The sequence below is a fragment of the Mustelus asterias genome, chromosome 1, assembly GCF_964213995.1.
Source record: "Mustelus asterias chromosome 1, sMusAst1.hap1.1, whole genome shotgun sequence".
Lineage (NCBI taxonomy): Eukaryota > Metazoa > Chordata > Chondrichthyes > Carcharhiniformes > Triakidae > Mustelus > Mustelus asterias.
Window position 1 is genome coordinate 126,717,415 of NC_135801.1, and position 20,051 is coordinate 126,737,465.

A 20,051-nucleotide genomic window follows, 5' to 3' on the forward strand; every position below is an offset into this window, starting at 1 on the left:
TCTCAGCATTCTTGTGAGGATAGGGGTTTTAATCCGGAGCCTGCCACCATTAAGAATCCTGCTTCAGACACCATGAAGTAGGCCTTGTAGTCTGGAGTTTGTTAATAGCAAGCCTTTATTAATAACTCATAGGTACATACATATTTACAATGGGAGATACAGGCATGAAACTGACTCGCGTCTACCTCTTAACCCAACTGCGTCTATCTCCAGACTGGCCCTGGCTCGAGGCCAGGTGTCCTCAAACATCACTTTGTGCGCAGTCCCACATCAACCCTTATGTACCAGGTGCCTCCACTACACACTATCAAGAAGTCAAATCATAACATATTAAAAGCAGAGATGAAAACAACCTGGAACAACATTTACTAACAGCTGTTGTTTAAAGCAGTAACTTAGGAATCCTAATTGAGATAGTTAAAGTAATTCAAGGATTTGAATGGGGAGATAAATTACTTCATGGTCATCCAAAGAGGCATCAGTTCAAAATTTGAGTTAAGCTGTAGGAAAATGTCAGGAAGCACTTTTCCACACAAAGGTTAATAACAAATGGAATTCTTTCCCCCCAAAGTTGTTGAGGCTCAGTCAAAATTTTTCAAACTTAAACTGATTTTTGTGAGAAAGGCTATTAAGCATTACAAAACCAGGACAATCAAATGACATAGATCAACAATGATGTAACTGAAACAAAACAGCATCTGTGGAGAGAGAACAGAGCCAACGTTTCATGTCTAGATGACCCAGAGCTCTGATGAAGCATCATCCAGACTCAAAATGTTGGCATTATTCTCTCTCCACAGATGCTCAGACCTGCTGAGATTTTCTAGCATTTTCTGCTTGTGTTTCAGGTTCCAGCATCTGCAGTAATTTGCTTTTAGTCTGGTTCATAAGAACATAAGAAATAGGAGCAGGAGTAGGCCATCTAGCCTGCCCCGCCATTCAATAAGATCATGGCTGATCTGAAGTGGATCAGTTCCACTTACCCGCAGTTCACTATTCATCAGGCTGAATGGCCTACTCCTTTCCTTGTGTTGCAATAAAACAAACAAAAGCTAACACAATACCATTGAGAATAAATGTGATGTTAATTTCCACCTAGAAAGAAAGCATTATATTAACAGCTAATCAGTCAGTGACTGTTGAGCAGCAAAATAAGGCTGACAATCATTTCTGAAACTGATGAGATTAGCATGCAGTTCAAATAAGTGCCTCTCAAAATAAAATGCACACGTCTCTGGCATACAAAGAACTGCTTCAATTCCAGAACATTTCCACAATCCAATAACTACTTTTCAGAATGATTTTTTAAAACATATTTTTTAATTATAGAATTAGATTTGATACCATCCAGAACCCTACCAGAATGATAAAGGTAACAAGTGGAAATTGTAATATTATAAACTTTCCTGATGGAGTTTTTCTTTCTACTGGAGACCTAACCAACAGAGCACAACAGTTAGCAATCTGCACTGTGCACAACATTAAAAGCATTCTCTGTTCACTTCTCTTTCAAACATTTCTGTACTTTTCTGGCCCTGAGACATAGGACATAAATAAGAATGTACTAATTATGAATTTACATCAATCTATATATTTTCAATAGGTGCCCAAGGTAATATTGATCAGGTGAAAAACAAATCATTCACAAAAACAGGTCGTGTTGAACACTGAATTTTGTCACTTCATTTTGTTGTCACCTAACTTTTTTTTCTATTCACTGGCATACTGGAATCAACATTTTATAATTTTGGAACATGGCCTCCTAGTGCCAACTGAAAGGCACTGGGATCACCCTCCTGTAGGCAATTTCTTCCACAAGTAATATCGTCAGAACACGCCCATTCACTAGTACCACAGCCTGCGCACATGGTGACGTCATCATGCATTGGTAATTGTGTGATTAATAGGATTCAAAATTTGGAAAATAGTGAAATAGTTTCAAAGAAGAATATTTTTGAGAATTCATCTTCAGTTTATCTACAAGATCTCCTAATAAAATGGTATCCTATCTGGTGATAGGTTCTTCGGCTCTGGAGTTGCTTGCTCCTTTGTTACGGATCTGAATCCAACCATTGCTACTTCACATCTATCCTTTCCAATCAACTCGGCCATTCACAAAGTTCATCTGCCTCCAAGAATGTGCATACTTTACAAATGTTTAGTATTTTATTAGAGTCATAGAGGTTTACAGCATGGAAACAGGCCCTTCGGCCCAACTTGTCCATGCCGCCCTTTTTTAAAAAAAATCCCTAAGCTATTTCTAATTGCCCGCATTTGGGCCATATCCTTCTATACCCATCGTACCCATGTAACTATCTAAATGCTTTTTAAAAGACAAAATTGTACCCGCCTCTACTATCTCTGGCAGCTTGTTTCAGACACTCACCACCCTCTGTGAAAAAATTGCCCCTCGAGACACTTTTGTATCTCTCCCCTCTCACCTTAAACCTATGCCCTCTAGTTTTAGACTCCCCTACCTTTGGGAAAAGATATTGACTATCTACCTTGTCTATGCCCCTCATTATTTTATGGACCCCTATAAGGTCACCCCTCAGCCTCCTACGCTCCAGAGAAAAAAATCCCAGTCTATTCAGCCTCTCCTTATAACTCAATCCATCAAGTCCCGGTAGCATCCCAGTAAATCTTTTCTGCACTCTTTCTAGTTTAATAATATCCTTTCTATAATAGGGTGACCAGAATTGCACACAGTATTCCAAGTGTGGCCTTACCAATGTCTTGTACAACTTCAACAAGATGTCCCAACTCCTGCATTCAATGTTCTGACCGATGAAACCAAGCATGCCGAATGCCTTCTTCACCACTCTGTCCACCTGTGACTCCACTTTCAAGGAGCTATGAACATGTACCCCGAGATCTCTTTGTTCTGTAACTCTCCCCATTGCCCTACCATTAACTGTGTAAGTCCTGCCCTGGTTCAATCTACCAAAATGCATCACCTCGCATTTGTCGAAATTAAACTCCATCTGCCATTCGTCAGCCCACTGGCCCAATTGATCGAGATCCCATTGCAATCGGAGATAACCTTCTTCACTGTCCACTATGCCACCAATCTTGGTGTCATCTGCAAACTTACTAACCATGCCCCCTATATTCTCATCCAAATCATTAATATAAATGACAAATAACAGTGGGCCCAGCACTGATCCCTGAGGTACACTGCTGGTCACAGGCCTCCAGTTTGAAAAACAACTCTCTACAACCACCTGTCAAAAAGCCAATTTTGTATCCATTTAGATACCTCACCCTGGATCCCGTGAGATTTAACTTTATGCAACAACCTACCATGCAGTACCTTGTCAAAGGCCTTGCTAAAGTCCATGTAGACAACATCAACTGCACTGCCCTCATCTACCTCCTTGGTTATCCCTTCAAAAAACTCAAATTAAATTTGTGATGATTTTCCACTCACAAAGCCATGCTGACTGTCCCTAATCAGTCCTTGCATCTCTAAATGCCTGTAGATCCTGTCTCTCAAAATACCTTCCAACAATTTAGCCACCACAGATGTGAGGCTCATTGGCCTGAAGTTCCCAGGCTTTTCCCTGTAGCCCTTTTTAAACAAAGGCACAACATTTGCCACTCTCCAATCTTCAGACACCTCACCCGTGATTATCGATGATCCAAATATCTTGGGTACGGGACCCGCAATTTCCTCCCTAGCCTCCCACAACGTCCTGGGATATACTTCATCAGGTCCCGGGGATTTATCTACCTTGATGCGCTTTAAGATTTCCAGCACCACCTCCTCTGGAATATGTACACTCCTCAAGACATCACTATTTATTTCCCCAAGTTACCTAACATCCATGCTTTTCTCAACAGTAAATACTGATGGGATAATATTCATTTAGGATCTCACCCATCTCTTCTGGATCCGCACATAGATTAACTTGTTGATCCTTAAGAGGCCCTACTCTTTCCCTTGTTACTCTTTTGCCCTTTATGTATTTGTAGAAGCTCTTTGGATTCTCCTTTGCCTTATCTGCCAAAACAATTGCCTATCCCCTTTTTGCCCTCCTGATTTCTCTCTCAACTCTACTCCTACACCCCCTATACTCTTCAAGAGATTCACTATTTACTCCAAACATATCTAGATGAGAATCATTCCCCAAAGTTTACCATGCTATAGTACATTTCACAGTCAGGAACTGATTTGCTCTCGCCATAGTACATTTCGCTTCTGAGTTTATACGGACCGCCAAATTATGATCCATTTTTTACACTCCAAGGTGTCTTTTGTGCCCTTTCATTTCATGCTTCCCATGTGAACCATTTGCAGCCTTCCTGAACTGCTAAATGTCTATGGTCACTACTCTAACTGATTCAACAAAACACTTCTTTTCCATTTTTAACATCCTGGTGTTTGACAGTTAGGACAATTTCAACAATAGTTTGGCGATGTTTCAGCACAACATTGTCTGCAGACAAAGTGCTACTCTAAACTGGATCAAGCCACACACATTCAAGTGTCGCACCTCATGCCTAATGTCAGGATTGTGCCTCAATCAATGCCGACCACCAAAGAAAATGTCACTTAAGGCTTTTAAATTCACAGTCCTGTGAGCCTATCACCACCGTGCTCAACGGCCTAGTTTGGTGCTCTGTTCAGCAACACCCCCATTAAATAATTCTGATTCTTGCTCTCAAATCTTTCTGCGGCCTCACCCCCTTCCCATTCCTATAATTTCCAGCCCCACTACATATGCTAAACTGCCTCATAGTGTCCAAAGATGTGTAGATTAGGTAGATTATGGGCAAGATGAACGTTTAGAGGGTCGGGTGCAGACTTAAATGGACAAAACTGCCTCCTTCTGCACTGTAGGGATTCTATCGACTTCTCAGAAATCTGTGCTCCACCAATTCTACATTTTGAGCAAACTTACTTTTAATTGCTCCACCACCTGTGGCAATGCCTTTAGTTACTTAAATCCAAAGCACTGAAATTCTGCCCCCAAACCTCTCCAGCTTAATTTTTTCATGGGATGTGAGCATCACTAGGCCAGCATTTGCTGTCCATCCCTAATTGCCTTCAAGGAGGTTTGATAAGCCTCCTTCTTGAACAGCTACAATGCGTGTAGGTAAACCCACAATGCTGTTAGGGAAGGAGTTCCAGTATTTTAACTCGGTGAAGGAATAGCAATATAGTTTCAAGTCAAAATGGTTGGAGGTTCAGATGAGAACTTGGTAGCATTCCAACATGTCTGCTTGTCCTTTCTAGGTGGTGGAAATTGTGTGTATGGAAGCCGAAGGAGCCTTGGTGAGTTGCTGTAGTGAAGCCTGTAAGTGGTACATTCTGTTGCCACAGCCAGTGCAGGAAGTGGATCTTTCAGATGGTTGATGGTATGTTAATCAAGCAAGTTGTTTTGTCCTGGATGGCATCGACCTTCTCTAGTGTTGTTGGAGGTGCACTCAGCCAGGCAGAGCATCCCATCACACTCCTGACTTGTGCCTTGTCAATGTTGGAGGGGCTTTGGGGAATCAGGAAGTGAGTTACTCTATTTGCCAAAGTATTTATATTGCTGGTCCAGTTCAGTTTCTGGTCAGTAGTAACCCTCAGAATATTGATGATGGGAAATTCAGCGATAGTTCTGCCATTGAAACTCAAGGGGAAATGGTTAGGTTTTCTCTTATTGGAGATGGTCATTGCCTTGCATTTGTGTGACATGAGCATTAATTGCCATTATCTTCGTATCCCTTCCTTCTTTTAAAACATTTAGGAAACCCTGCCTCTTACAAAGTTGGAGGTTAGATGCCAAACTGTTCCTTTATATGGCAGAGTGTGGAATTTTGCTTTCTGACCTTCCTTTTGAAGCATCTTGGTTTATTTCAGTGTGTTAAAGATGCTATGTAAATACAAGTTGTTTTGCTAAAGAGAAAGAGCACTTTGGAATTCAGCTGCATTATGAAGGAAATAAAATAATTTTATCTTGATACTAAAGCTTGTCACAGTTCGTCATTCTGCCAACTATACACATTTTTCTTCACCAGCACTCAGCCAAATCGCATTCCATTCCATTAAACCATGGCTTGGGGACTAGAATGGAGAATAAGGCATGTCACTCGGATGCATCTTCCCATTGTACTTGCATCATATCCATGCCAGATGATGTTAAGGAATCTCTGTAGTGATCTACAACTTTGAACAAGAAATTCAAACTTCCAGTTAATCGCTGAAAGGACGACACAACATTTTATGTTAAGACATTTACTGCAATAAAAGATTAAAAGCATTATTGACTAAATTTCTTTGTAGGCAACTTTTACTTCAAACTACAGAATGGAATACTCCCTATTTTTAGCATAATTGAAAAAAATGCATTTCACAAGTATACATATACTGTCCTTTGTATAGACATTAAATTCTCCCAAAAATCAGTCCTTTGATTGTTAGCTCCAGAGAGTGAACTTCAGTTCTTTTCCTTTCTCAGCCTGATAACTTCTAATCCCCAGAACTGTTCTTCACAGTGAAATTATTACTAGAAATCCTCCCTCAAGCACATGCTTGGTGAATTTTCCAGCTTTAACACCTCACAAATTTCATATTTTCAATCCAAGTGTGAATTTCCACCCATATTCCAGCACAATGAAGCACAACACCTTGCTGCATTTGGTTACACCTCCTCACCCAGAACCTGACTGACTGTATCCAAGTGTTCTCAGGTGTCTTAGAAACCCTTGCCCTCAAAGTCAACTTCCATGGCAACGTGAATCACATGGGCTTCATAGTCCGGTAAAAATGCTGATCAGCTATCCTCAAGAGCCCAGCTCTCTATCACCTTGGAACTAAATGTATAGCTTAAAACACAGCTGTTTACAATGTGACATTTGCAATGCTTTTCTGAGACTTTGGACGTATTATCTGCTGGCATATAGCTGCATTTGTTTTACTGGAAAAAGGTTCACACTTGCAGACAATGGCAATCTAGGCTTTCCTTTAACCTTTACAAGCCTCATTGTCCAGATCCGTTACCTGCAGACTTCCGCACAGGTCACATGACCCCCTTAATTTTACTCTAAAACTAAAGACAACCTGAAAACATCATAATCTTGTAAACCTCAATTATAACAACAAAGCAATCTTTGTTTACTTCCTTTTATTTCTCTCCACTGATGAGTGCAAGACTAAAAGCTTCATTAGCATGGTTCCATTTTCAGCAACACTCTCCACCCACATCTCCCTGCTATACTGCAAGCCTCCTGCCTTCACCCCTGGAAAAAAACGTATACCCCAACACACCAAAGCACTTTCAACATATCAACTGTCTAGTTTTTGTCTCTCTCGGTATTGCAGTCCCCAGTAAAACCAGTGGACATTCTCACTCGCTGACTATTCTGTCCCTCATCACCATTCCTTTAAAGTACAAGGGAGGCAAACTTGCAGTTATGATAGGCATCTGGTGCCAGTTCTGGCTAGACCACATGTTACAAGGTCAAGTCCTGCTCTCATCAGCTGAGGCCGTTCACCCAATCTGGGATCATCCCAGAATGAGCCTAGCACATCACAGTTAGGTTAGCACTGCTGCCTCACAGCACCAGGGACCCGGGTTCAATTCCCGGCTGTGTGGAGTCTGCACATTTTCCCCGTGTCTGCATGGGTTTCTTCCGGGTGCTCCAGTTTCCTTCCACAGTCCAAAAGACATGCTGGTTAGGTGCATTGGCCATGCTAAATTCTCCCTCACCTGTACCCGAACAGGCGCCAGAGTGTGATGACGAGGGGATTTTCATAGTAACTTCTTTGCAGTGTTAACGTAAGCCTCCTTGTGACACTAATAGATAAACTTTAAAACATCAGTGTGCAAGAAAAGATCAAAGCATTTGCAACTATCTTTAGTCAGAGGTGCCGGGTGGGTGATCCATCTTGTCATCGTCCTCAGATTTCTCGACCACAGATGCCAGTTTTCAGCCAATTCAATTCGTGCTGTGTGATATGTGTGGACACAGCATGAGTTCAGGCTCAGAACATTCCAGCAAAAGCACTGGAGACTTGTGCTCCAGAACTAGCTATGCCCCTAGCCAAGCTGTTACAGTAGAACGACATCACATCCACCCGGCAATGTGGAAAATTGGCCAGTTTTGTCCTGTCCACAAAAGCAATCCAGCCAATTACTTCCCCATCAGTCTACTCTTAATCATTAAAAAATGATGGGAGGTGTCATCAACAATACTATCAAGCACCGCATGAACAGCAACATACTGCTCACTGATACTCAAGTTTGGGTTCATCGAGGACCACTCAGCTCCAAGCTACACGACAGCTTTGCTCCAACCATGGACAAAGAGCTGAATTCAAGAAATAAGGTGAAAGTAATTGCCATGACATCATGACAGTATTTAGACCATGAGACCATAAGATATAGGAGCAGAATTAGGCCAATCGAGCCATCGAGTCTGCTCCGCCATTCAATCATAGAAACATAGAAAAGCTACAGCACAAAACAGGCCCTTCGGTCCCACAAGTTGTGCCGAACATATCCCTACCTTTTAGGCCTACCTATAACCCTCCATCCTATTAAGTCCCATGTACTCATTCAGGAGTCTCTTAAAAGACCCTATTGAGTTTGCCTCCACCACCACTGACGGCAGCCGATTCCACTCGCCCACCACCCTGTGTGTGAAAAACTTCCCCCTAACATCTCCCCTGTACCTATCCCCCAGCACCTTAAACCTGTGTCCTCTCGTAGCAGCCATTTCCACCCTGGGAAAAAGCCTCTGAGAGTCCACCCAATCTATGCCTCTCAACATCTTATATACCTCTATTAGGTCTCCTCTCATCCTATGTCTCTCCAAGGAGAAAAGACCGAGCTCCCTCAGCCTATCCTCATAAGGCATGCCACTCAATCCAGGCAACATCCTTGTAAATCTCCTCTGCACCCTTTCAATCTTTTCCACATCCTTCCTGTAATGAGGCAACCAGAACTGAGCACAGTACTCCAAGTGGGGTCTGACAAGGGTCTTATATAGCTGCATCATTATCCCCAGATCCCCTAAACACAATCCCTCGATTGATAAAGGCCAGCACACCATACGCCTTCTTAACCACCTCCTCCATCTGCGGGGCCAATTTTAGAGTCCTATGGACCTGGACCCCAAGGTCCTTCTGATCCTCTACAGTACTAAGAGTCTTTCACTTTATATTGTACTCCTTCATCCCATTTGACCTGCCAAAATGGACCACTACGCATTTATCTGGGTTGAAGTCCATCTGCCACTTCTCCGCCCAGTCTTGCATCCTATCTATGTCCCTCTGTAACCTGACATCCCTCCAGACTTCCCACAACCCCACCAACCTTCGTGTCGTCGACAAACTTACCAACCCATCCCTCCACTTCCTCATCCAGGTCATTTATGAAAATGACAAACAGCAAGGGTCCCAGAACAGATCCCTGGGGCACACCACTGGTGACCGAGCTCCATTTAGAAAAAGACCCATCTATACCCACTCTCTGCCCCCTTTGGGCAACGCAAGAAGTCTCACAACACCAGGTTAAAGTCCAACAGGTTTATGTGGTAGCAAACGCCATTAGCTTTCGCGCTGCTCCTTCGTCAGATGGAGTGGATATCTGCTCTCAAACAGTGCACAGAGACACAAAATCAAGTTACAGAATACTGATTAGAATGCGAATCCCTACAGCCAGCCAGGTCTTAAAGATACAGACAATGTGGGTGGAGGGAGCATTAAGCACAGGTTAAAGAGATGTGTATTGTCTCCAGACAGGACAGCCTGCAAGTCCAGGAGGCAAGCTGTGGGGGTTACTGATAATGTGACATAAATCCAACATCCCGGTTTAGGCCGTCCTCATGTGTGCGGAACTTGGCTATCAGTTTCTGCTCAGTGACTCTGCGCTGTCGTGTGTCGCGAAGGCCGCCTTGGAGAACACTTACCTGAAGATCCGAGGCTGAATGCCCGTGACTGCTGAAGTGCTCCCCCACAGGAAGAGAACAGTCTTGCCTGGTGATTGTCGAGTGGTGTTCATTCATCCGTTGTCGTAGCGTCTGCATGGTTTCCCCAATGTACCATGCCTCGGGACATCCTTTCCTGCAGCGTATCAGGTAGACAAGGTTGGCTGAGTTGCAAGAGTAGGTACCGTGTACCTGGTAGATGGTGTTCTCACGTGAGATGAAGGCATCCGTGTCGATGATCCGGCACGTCTTGCAGAGGTTGCTGTGGCAGGGTTGCGTGGTGTCGTGGTCACTGTTCTCCCGAAGGCTGGGTAGTTTGCTGCGGACAATGGTCTGTTTGAGGTTGCGCGGTTGTTTGAAGGCAAGACGTGGGGGTGTGGGGATGGCCTTGGCGAGATGTTCGTCTTCATCAATGACATGTTGAAGGCTCCGGAGGAGATGCCGTAGCTTCTCCGCTCCGGGGAAGTACTGGATGACGAAGGGTACTCTGTCCACCGTGTCCCGTGTTTGTCTTCTGAGGAGGTCGGTGCGGTTTTTCGCTGTGGCGCGTCGGAACTGTTGACCGATGAGTCGAGCGCCATATCCTGTTCTTATGAGGGCATCTTTCAGCGTCTGGAGGTGTCTGTTGCGATCCTCCTCATCAGAGCAGATCCTGTGTATTCGGAGGGCTTGTCCGTAGGGGATGGCTTCTTTAACGTGTTTAGGGTGGAAGCTGGAGAAGTGGCGCATCATGAGGTTATCCGTGGGCTTGCGGTACAGTGAGGTGCTGAGGTGACCGTCCTTAATGGAGATGCGAGTGTCCAAGAATGCAACCAATTCCGGAGAGTAGTCCATGTGAGTCTGATGGTGGGATGGAACTTGTTGATGTCATCATATAGTTGTTTCAGTGATGGCTCACCATGACTCCAAAGGAAGAAAATACCATCGATGTATCTAGTGTATAGCATCGGTTGAAGGTCCTGTGCGGTGAAGAAGTCTTGTTCGAACCTGTGCATGAAGATGTTGGCATATTGAGGTGCGAATTTGGTCCCCATGGCTGTTCCGTGCGTCTGGATGAAGAACTGGTTGAAGGTGAAGACACTGTGGTCCAGGATGAAGCGGATGAGTTGTAAAATTGCATCTGGAAACTGGCAGTTGACGGCATTGAGTACTGAGGCCATTGCAGCAATGCCATCATCATGGGGGATGCTGGTGTAGAGTGCCGAGACATCCATTGTGTCGAGGAGTGCTCCTGGTTCAACTGCTCCATGTGCGCTGAGTTTCTGTAGGAAGTCCGTAGTGTCGCGACAAAAGCTGGGGGTTCTTTGTACAATGGGTTTCAAGATGCCCTCGACATAGCCGGAGAGGTTCTCGCACAGGGTTCCATTGCCTGAAACGATGGGACGGCCGGGTGTGTTTGCCTTGTGTATCTTTGGGAGGCAGTAGAGATCTCCAACGCGTGGAGTACGTGGGATGAGAGCACGGAGGGTGCTTTGAAGGTCCGGATCAAAGGTTTTGATCAGAGTGTTGAGTTGACAGGTGTGTTCTTTGGTCGGATCTGTGGGTAACTGTCTGTAGTGTTCCTCGTTGTTCAGTTGTCGGTACACTTCTTTGCAGTAATCCGTTCTGTTCAGTATGACGATGGCCCCTCCTTTGTCTGCTGGTTTGATGACAATGTTGCAGTTGGTCTTGAGAGCGTGGATGGCGTTGCGTTGTGCTTGGGTGACGTTCGGTGCTGTCTTGTGAGTGCGGCTGATGAATTTGGTGTTGACGCACCTCCTGATGGCTTGCGCATACATGTCAAGTCGAGGGCAGCGGCCTTCCTTTGGGCAAGCCAGTTCTGGATCCACAGGGCAGCAGCCCCTTGGATCCCATGCCCTCTCACTTTTTCTAGAAGCCTTGCATGGGGGACCTTATCGAACACCTTGCTAAAATCCATATAAACCACATCTACCGCTTTCCCTTCGTCAATGTCTTCACATGGCTGATAAGTTTCAGCCATGTCAAGTCAATCATATTCTCCCATCTTTTCCTGTAACCTTTGATCCCCTTACCAATCAAGAACTTATCTATCTGTCTTAAATATACTCAAATGATCTGACCTCCACAGCCTTCTGTGGCAATGAATTCCATAAATTCCTACCCTCTGGCCGAAGAAATTCCGCCTCATCTCAGTTCTCAAGGGTCATCCCTTTATTCGTCCAAAGATGTGTGGGTTATGTTGATTGGCCATGCTAAGTTACTCCTTAGTGTCAGGGGGACTAGCTCGGGTAAATGCATGGGGTTATGGAGATAAGGCTTGGGTGGGATTGTGGTCTGTGCAGACTCGATGGGCCGAATGGCCTCCTTCTGCACTGTCGGATTCTATGATTCTATTCTGAGGCTGTGTCCTCAGATCCTAGTCTTGCCTACTAATGGAAACATCTTCTCCACGTTCACTCTTTCCAGGCCTTTCAGTGTTCTGTAAGTTTCCATGAGATCCCCCCCTCATCCTTCTAAACTCCATTGAGTACAGACCCAGAGTCCTCAAAAGCTCCTCATACATCACGCTTTTCATTCTCAGGATCATTCTCATGAACCTCCTCTGGACCCTCCTCCAGGGTAAACAATCCTCTGGACCCTCCTCCAGGGTAAACAATCCTCTGGACCCTCCTCCAGGGCCAGCACATCTTTCCTTAGATATGGATTTGACCAAGCGTGGCATCAACGAGCTCTCATAAAAGTGGACTCAATGGGAATCAGGGGGAAAATTCTTCACTGCTTGGCAGTCATATCTAATACAAACGAATATGGTTGCGGTTGTTGGATGTCAATCATCTCAGCCCTAGGACACCACTGCAGGAGTTCCTCAGGGTAATTTCACAGGTCCAGCCATCTTCAGCTGCTTCATCAATGACCTTCCCTCCATCATAAAGGCAAAAGTGGGGATGTTCACTGATAATCGCATATTTAGAACTCCTCCGATATTGAAGCAATGTCGATCAATATGCAACATGACTAGAACAACTTTCAGGTTTGAGCTAAGTGGCAAGTAACATTCACACCACACCAGTGCCAGGCAATGACCATCTCCAACAAAAGAGAACCTAATCATCGCCCCTTCACATTCAATGCCAATACCATCAATGAATCTTCCACTGTCCATGTCCTGGGGGTGGGGGGGTAGCATTGAGCAGAAACTGAACTGAACCAGCCATAGAAATACTAAAAGTACTCTTCTGAATTGAATAAATGCTCATAAAATTTGGTAATGCATAAATAAGTATTTACACTACAATTTAATTTGCAGATTAAGCACCATCTCACAGCAGTAGCCTAAATATTTGTCTTTCAAAAAAGATAAAATTGGAGTCTTGAATTGATATTCCAATGCCAATGAGAACAGAAATATATACATATTAAAACTGCTGCATAACAACAAATTTCATGTATATTTAATGAATTTCAGGAGTTGTCCGCTCACCACCACCCCATGATTGCAAATTAGACTAATTACTTGAGTAACTGTCAGTTGCATATCAAGCTTTTACATTTGCTTATCTATGAACTATGCTGGGGGTGTGTACCCAGCTGTGAAAGTACAACTCACCAACAAAGCTGAATAGAAACCAGGTTGTGTCTCCCATTGTTTTAATTGCTCCTCAGCTGGCTTCAATACAGCAGTGTCTTGACTAGCAGCCTGGGTCAAAGTCTGCAGGACAACAGTGCTAGCACTACTGATATCCATAGAGAACCTGGCCAGAAAATAAGAAGCACTTTCAACATTTATGGAGATAACAGTTAACTCTCAAAAATAAGCAAAGAATAACATTTCCTCTCATGATTAAACAGCTTCACATGGTAGGTCAATAACACAACATAAAAGTACTACGAAACACTACCAGAAGAAACTCGTGTCACCATTCTCACTGTTAAGGTTATTGAAGGAAAATGTGAAATTGATGAACCAGTCCATTGCATTTAAATCACCGTAAACTGCACAGTCCATCCAATATAACACTAGAATTAGAATTTTCCCTCTTAAAGAAGGTGTGCAGACAGACTGTGGATAATTTTAACTTACAAATTTATTTAAACTGTTCAATGCAATTGAATTAAAATGTGACGTGAAAACAATTTGTCAGCTTTGGCTGCACTCTCACCTCTGGGTCAGAAGGTTGCGCTCAAATCGCACACCTGAGAGTTGAACAGAAAAATATAGGCCAACACTTCAACGCAGTGCTGCAGGAATATTGCACTGTCAAAGGTGTCGCCTTTCAAATGAGAGGTTAAACCAAGGCATTGGCTCTCTCAAATGAATATAAATGATCTCATGGTGTTATTTCAAGTATCTGGGTGTACAGAAGTATCTGGGTGTACAGGTACACAGGTCACTGAAAGTGGCAACACAGGTGGAGAAGATAGTCAAGAAGGCATACGGCATGCTTGCCTTCATCGGCCGGGGTATTGAGTTTAAAAATTGGCAAGTCATGTTGTAGCTTTATAGAATCTTAGTTGGGTCGCACTTGGAATATAGTATTGGTCGCCACACTACGACAAGGATGTGGAGGCTTTGGAGAGGGTACAGAAAAGATTTACCAGGATGTTGCCTGGTATGGAGAGCATTAGCTATGAGGAGAGGTTGGAGAAACTTGATTTGTTCTCACTGGAACGACGGAGGTTGAGAGGCGACCTGATAGAAGTCTACAAGATTATGAGGGACATGGACAGAGTGGATAGTCAGAAGTTTTTTCCCAGGGTGGAAGAGTCAATTATTAGGAGGCATAGGTTTACGGTGCGAGGGGCAAAGTTTAAAGAAGATGTACGAGGCAAGTTTTTTTTTAAAAAGAGGGTGGTGGGTGCCTGGAACTCGCTGCCGGTGGAGGTAGTGGAAGCAGATATGATAGTGACTTTTAAGGGACGTATTGACAAATACACAAATAGGATGGGAAGAGGGAGATATGGTCCCCGGAAGGGTAGGGACTTTTAGTTCAGTCGGACAGCATGGTCGGTGCAGACTTGGGGGGTCTGTGCTGTAATTTTCTTTGTTCTTCGAAGTGGAATTCTCTCCAGTGTCTTGTTCCAATATTTATCACTCATCAACATCACAAGAACAAATTATTTGGTCATTATCAAATTTTTTCTTGCAAGACCTGTTGTGCGCAAATTGGTTGCCAAGTTTCCTACATTACAGCAGTGGCCACACTTCAAAAATACTAATTGAGGCATTCAGTGGTTGTGACAGGCATTCCGTTAATGCAAATATTTATTTTTATTCTATTTTGCACATTTCAGAAATGTATGAAATACAGACTTTAGTAATTTTCACAAGAGTTCAATCTTAGTTCTATTGTACAATCAAATTTCCCATTGCTACAGATTTGGGTCTGCCACAGATACCTTCTCGGACTCCATGGTGTGGATCATTTCTTTAAAAAGACTATTCCTCATTTTATCAGGTACAACCTAGTATCTGGTAGCTTGCAAGGAACCCAGAAGCTTAACAATGAAATTGTGATCCAGACCTGTGTTGAACAGATATGCTCCTTTAATCTCTGCGAAAGCAGAACAAGTTAACATTAGATGAAGTGTCATTTGGTTGAGTTCAAAGCTGCTTTATCAACAATAGAAAAATCAGAGAACATAGTCTGGCAAAATTAATTTTGTGCAATCATTCATTGCTACAGTCAAATATAAAAGAACACGACACCAGCTCAGTTGAGGGGATTCATTAAGTTGGATTCGCTCTGTCCCACCAATAGGGTGAAACCCATTGTTCCTTCAGGGAAGGCAGCAGAAAATATCTCACTTTCAATGTCTTTGCGAATTCTTAAAAAGCCTCCCTGCAAATAATAAAAACTATCAACATTGAGGCATCGGATACCTACTGAATAACCAGGCATTAGGAACAGAAAGGACATTGTCTGAGATTTGTGCAGAACAACTGCTCATCCTGCATTTAAAACACGTCTCATCTACCTATGAATAACCAGTTGAGCATAGGGCTATTGTGAGAGAATCTACACTTTTATGCTTGATACTTGAATTGGCTAATGTAGACTGGGCGAGCAGACTGGTAGGTAGGACAGCTGAGGAACAGTGGAGGGTTTTTAAGGAGATTTTTTTAAAGTACTCAGCAAAAATATATTCTGGTGATAAAGGAGGACTGTAAGAAAAGGGATAACCAGACGTGGATAACGAAGGAAATAAAGGAGAGTATTAAAATAAAAACAGATGCGTACATAGTGGCCAAAAATAGTGGAGAATTAGTGGATTGGGAAAGCTTTAAAAAACAACAAAGAACGACGAAGAAAGCGATTAACAAAGGAAAGATAGATTATGAAACTAAACTAGCTCAAAATATAAAAAATGATAGTAAAAGTTTTTACAAATATATAAAAAGGAATAGAGTGAATGTTGGACCCTTGGAGGACGAGAGGGGAGATTTAATAGTGGAAAACGAGGAAATGGCTGAGACTTTAAATAAGTTCTGTGTGTCGGTCTTCACGGTGGAAGACACAAATAGTTTACCGAATATTGGAGATCGAGAGTTGGTGGGAGGTGAGGTCCTTAATACAATTACTGTTACTAAAGAGGTAGTGCTTGGTAGACTAATAGGACTGAAGGTAGACAAGTCCCTGGGCCCGGATGGAATGCATCCCAGGGTACTGAAAGAAATGGCTGAGGTAATTGTAGATGCGTTAGTAGTTATTTATCAAAATTTGCTGGACTCTGGGGTAGTGCCGGCTGATTGGAAAACAGCTACTGTTACGCCGCTGTTTAAAAAAGGAAGTAGACAAAAGGCGGGTAACTACAGGCCGGTTAGCTTAACGTCCGTAGTTGGGAAGATGCTGGAGTCCATCATTAAAGAGGAAATAGCAGAGCACCTGGATAAGAATGGTTCGATCAAGCAGACGCAGCATGGATTCATGAAGGGAAAGTCGTGTTTGACAAATTTACTGGATTTTTATGAAGATGTGACTAGTGCGGTTGACAGAGGGAAACCGGTGGATGTGGTGTTTTTAGATTTCCAGAAGGCATTCGATAAGGTGCCTCACAAAAGGTTGCTGCAGAAGATTGGGGTACACGGAGTTGGGGGTAAGGTGTTGGCATGGATTGGGGATTGGCTATCTAACAGGAATAAATGGGTGCTTTTCTGGTTGGCAGTTGGTGACCAGTGGTGTGCCGCAGGGATCGGTGCTGGGGCCTCAACGGTTTACCATTTACATAGATGATCTGGAGGAGGGGACTGAGTGTAGGGTATCAAAGTTTGCTGATGACACGAAGATGAGTGGGAGAGCGAATTGCGTGGAGGACGCGGAAAGTCTGCAGAGAGATTTGGATAGGCTGAGCGAGTGGGCGAGGATCTGGCAGATGGAATATAACGTTGGCAAATGTGAGGTTATCCACTTTGGAAGAAATAATAGTAAATTGGATTATTTAAATGGAGCAAAATTACATCATGCTACTGTGCAGAGGGACCTGGGGGTCCTTGTGCACGAATCGCAAAAACTCAGTCTGCAGGTGCAGCAGGTGATCAAGAAGGCGAATGGAATGTTGGCCTTTATTGCGAGGGGGATAGAATACAAAAGCAGGGAGGTCTTGCTGCAACTATACAAGTCACTGATGAGGCCACAACTGGAGTACTGTGTGCAGTTTTGGTCCCCTTATTTGCGAAAGGATATAGTGGCCTTGGAGGGAGTGCAGAGAAGGTTCACCAGGTTGATACCAGAGATGAGGGGTGTAGCTTATGAGGAGAGATTGAACAGATTGGGTCTGTACTCTTTGGAGTTTAGAAGGCTGAGGGGTGATCTTATAGAGACATATAAGATAATGAAGGGGCTGGATAGCGTAGAGAGATTCTTTCCACTTAGAAGGGAAACCAGAACTAGAGGGCACAGCCTCAAAATAATTGGGGGCCGGTTCAGAACAGAGTTGAGGGGGAACTTCTTCTCTCAGAGGGTAGTGAATCTCTGGAATTCTCTGCCCATTGAAGTGGTGGAGGCTACCTCGTTGAATATGTTTAAATTACAGGTAGATAGATTTCTGATCGCTAAGGGAATTAAGGGATATGGGGAGCAGGCGGGTAAGTGGAACTGATTCGCTTCAGATCAGCCATGATCTTGTTGAATGGCGGGGCAGGCTCGAGGGGCTAGATGGCCTACTCCTGTTCCTATTTCTTATGTTCGCCAATTTCAGAGACATACACAACTGCAAAACAGAAGCTGAAATGCAAATGAAAGTGAAAGGAAAGGAGAAAAAGGTAAACAGAAATTAAATTGAATTTCCCAGTCTAAGGAAATTGGGAGCAAACAGAGGTTGTGAGATCAAAACTGAAAAGACACGAATCAATCCAAGCTAGGCGGTAGGAGCTGTTGAGTCCACTGCAGCAGATCAGACAAGCTAAAGGCTCAAGCGGAGGAGGCTAGATACAGAAGCTGAGAATAAGAGAATAAGGTGCTGCAGTTGTTTCTGTTACTTGAAGATACCATTGGTCCATCTACACCATCCAGACAGAGCTGGGCAGGTTCTGCAGACATGTGAAACTTGTGGTGAAGACCATACCTGTGGAACTTGGGTTGGCTATGCACTGCTTTTGACAAGGGGTCTCCCAGAAGAGGAACTGAAATTTCTTGTGGGGAAGATGAGTTTGAAAGATTTGGTGACCGAATGTAATCACCGAAATCTGAGTAGACTGCTGAATCAATTAATCAGATCTGCATTAGTTGTAGCTACCATTTAATTTGCAATTTATAATTCATGTTCAACCACAATTTGACTGTTAATGCATGTTTAACTTGTTAATTCTGGATGAAGTATAGGATAGATAGTATTTAGTCTTTGATTTAATGACTTATATATGGTAAAAATCTTGATTTAAACTGTGATGTGACTCTATCCTTGTAGTAAATAATTGGGATTTTGCATTTCTCCTATTCAAAAAAAGTTATTGGTTTTTACCAAGATCATAACACTATCTAGTTAAACCACTTCCTTTCAAATGAAATCCTGCCCAAAATACATTGGGGCAGCTCAGTTGGGTCCTGATTGCAGAAAAAAATTACAGTCGCAACCAACAACATCCATTTTTATCCCTATCCAATGGCAACTTGCTGTGCTTTTTGTTAATTATAGCTAAATTCTACACAAACAAAATGAAGGTACATTTAAACAAACTTTGGGTTATCTCAATCAGACACAGAAGTATATTACTTATCCAAATCCTCCTCTTAATTGCATTACTACACAGAAGTTAGTTTTCTCAAACCATTTGGTGCCCATTTTGGCCACCATGCAAGTCATTGACTCTATGGCAACATTCCATCTTAGAGAAGGAAGAAAGTCCAGAGGTGTTCCAATTAAAAGCACACTGGAAAATTTAAAAAAACGACAGAATGCATCATTTAATAGTTACAGCACAAGAGGCCATTCAGCACGCCCTGTGTCAGCTCTCTCCATAAGCAACTCATCTAGTCCCACTCATCCCCATAGGTCTGCAGTTGGTCTCTCTTCAGATAATTACCCAATTGTCTTTTGAAAGCCTCAATTAAATCTGTCTGCCTTACACTAACAGGCAATGCATTCCAAATTCCTCACCATTCGCTGTGTAAAATGCTTTTTTTCATTTTACTTCTCGTTCTTTGGCATTCACCTTAAATCATTTCCCTTTGGTTCTGAATCCTTCCACCAATGAAAGCAGTTTCTCCCTATCTACTCTCTCCAGGCTTCATGGCTTTGTATATCTCTACTGAATCTCCTATTAGCCTTCTCTTCTCCAAGGACCACAAGACCAACTTCTGCAATCTAGCCATGTATCTTAAGTTTTTCACCCCGAGACCATTCTCTTGCATCTTTTCTGCACCCTCTCCACATCCCTTCGGAAATGTGGTGGCCACGACTAGACAAACCAATATTTTGTAAAACTTCCTCGTTTTTATATGCATTGTCCTGAATTAAAGCCCAGGATCCCACATGTTTTATTAATCACTTTTTCAGCCTCCCCTGACACCCACATCTTCCTATTCCTGCAGCCACTTTAGAATTGTACAACGTAATTTATATTGCCCCTCCTTGTTCTTCCAACCAATTACTTCATACTTCTCCACATTAAATTTTATCTGCCACTTGTCCATTCCACCAGCCTCTGCCTTCGTGAAGATCATCATTACCCT

General features: G+C 43.2%; 1 protein-coding gene across 12 annotated transcripts in view; it reads right to left on the reverse strand.

Moving 5' to 3' along the window:
* The window catches only part of ipo11 (importin 11), a 548,937-nt gene that overhangs the window by 487,855 nt on the left and 41,031 nt on the right, over window positions 1-20,051 (reverse strand). For 11 of the 12 annotated variants that reach the window (XM_078218342.1, XM_078218361.1, XM_078218371.1 and 8 more), the window contains one exon: window positions 13,490-13,634. In XM_078218342.1, the coding sequence (XP_078074468.1) occupies window positions 13,490-13,627 (138 nt within the window). In that variant the 5' untranslated portion in view covers window positions 13,628-13,634. Of the gene's footprint in view, window positions 1-13,489; window positions 13,635-15,279; window positions 15,379-20,051 lie in introns of those variants that run through there. The other variant, XM_078218333.1, reaches the window with a different exon arrangement.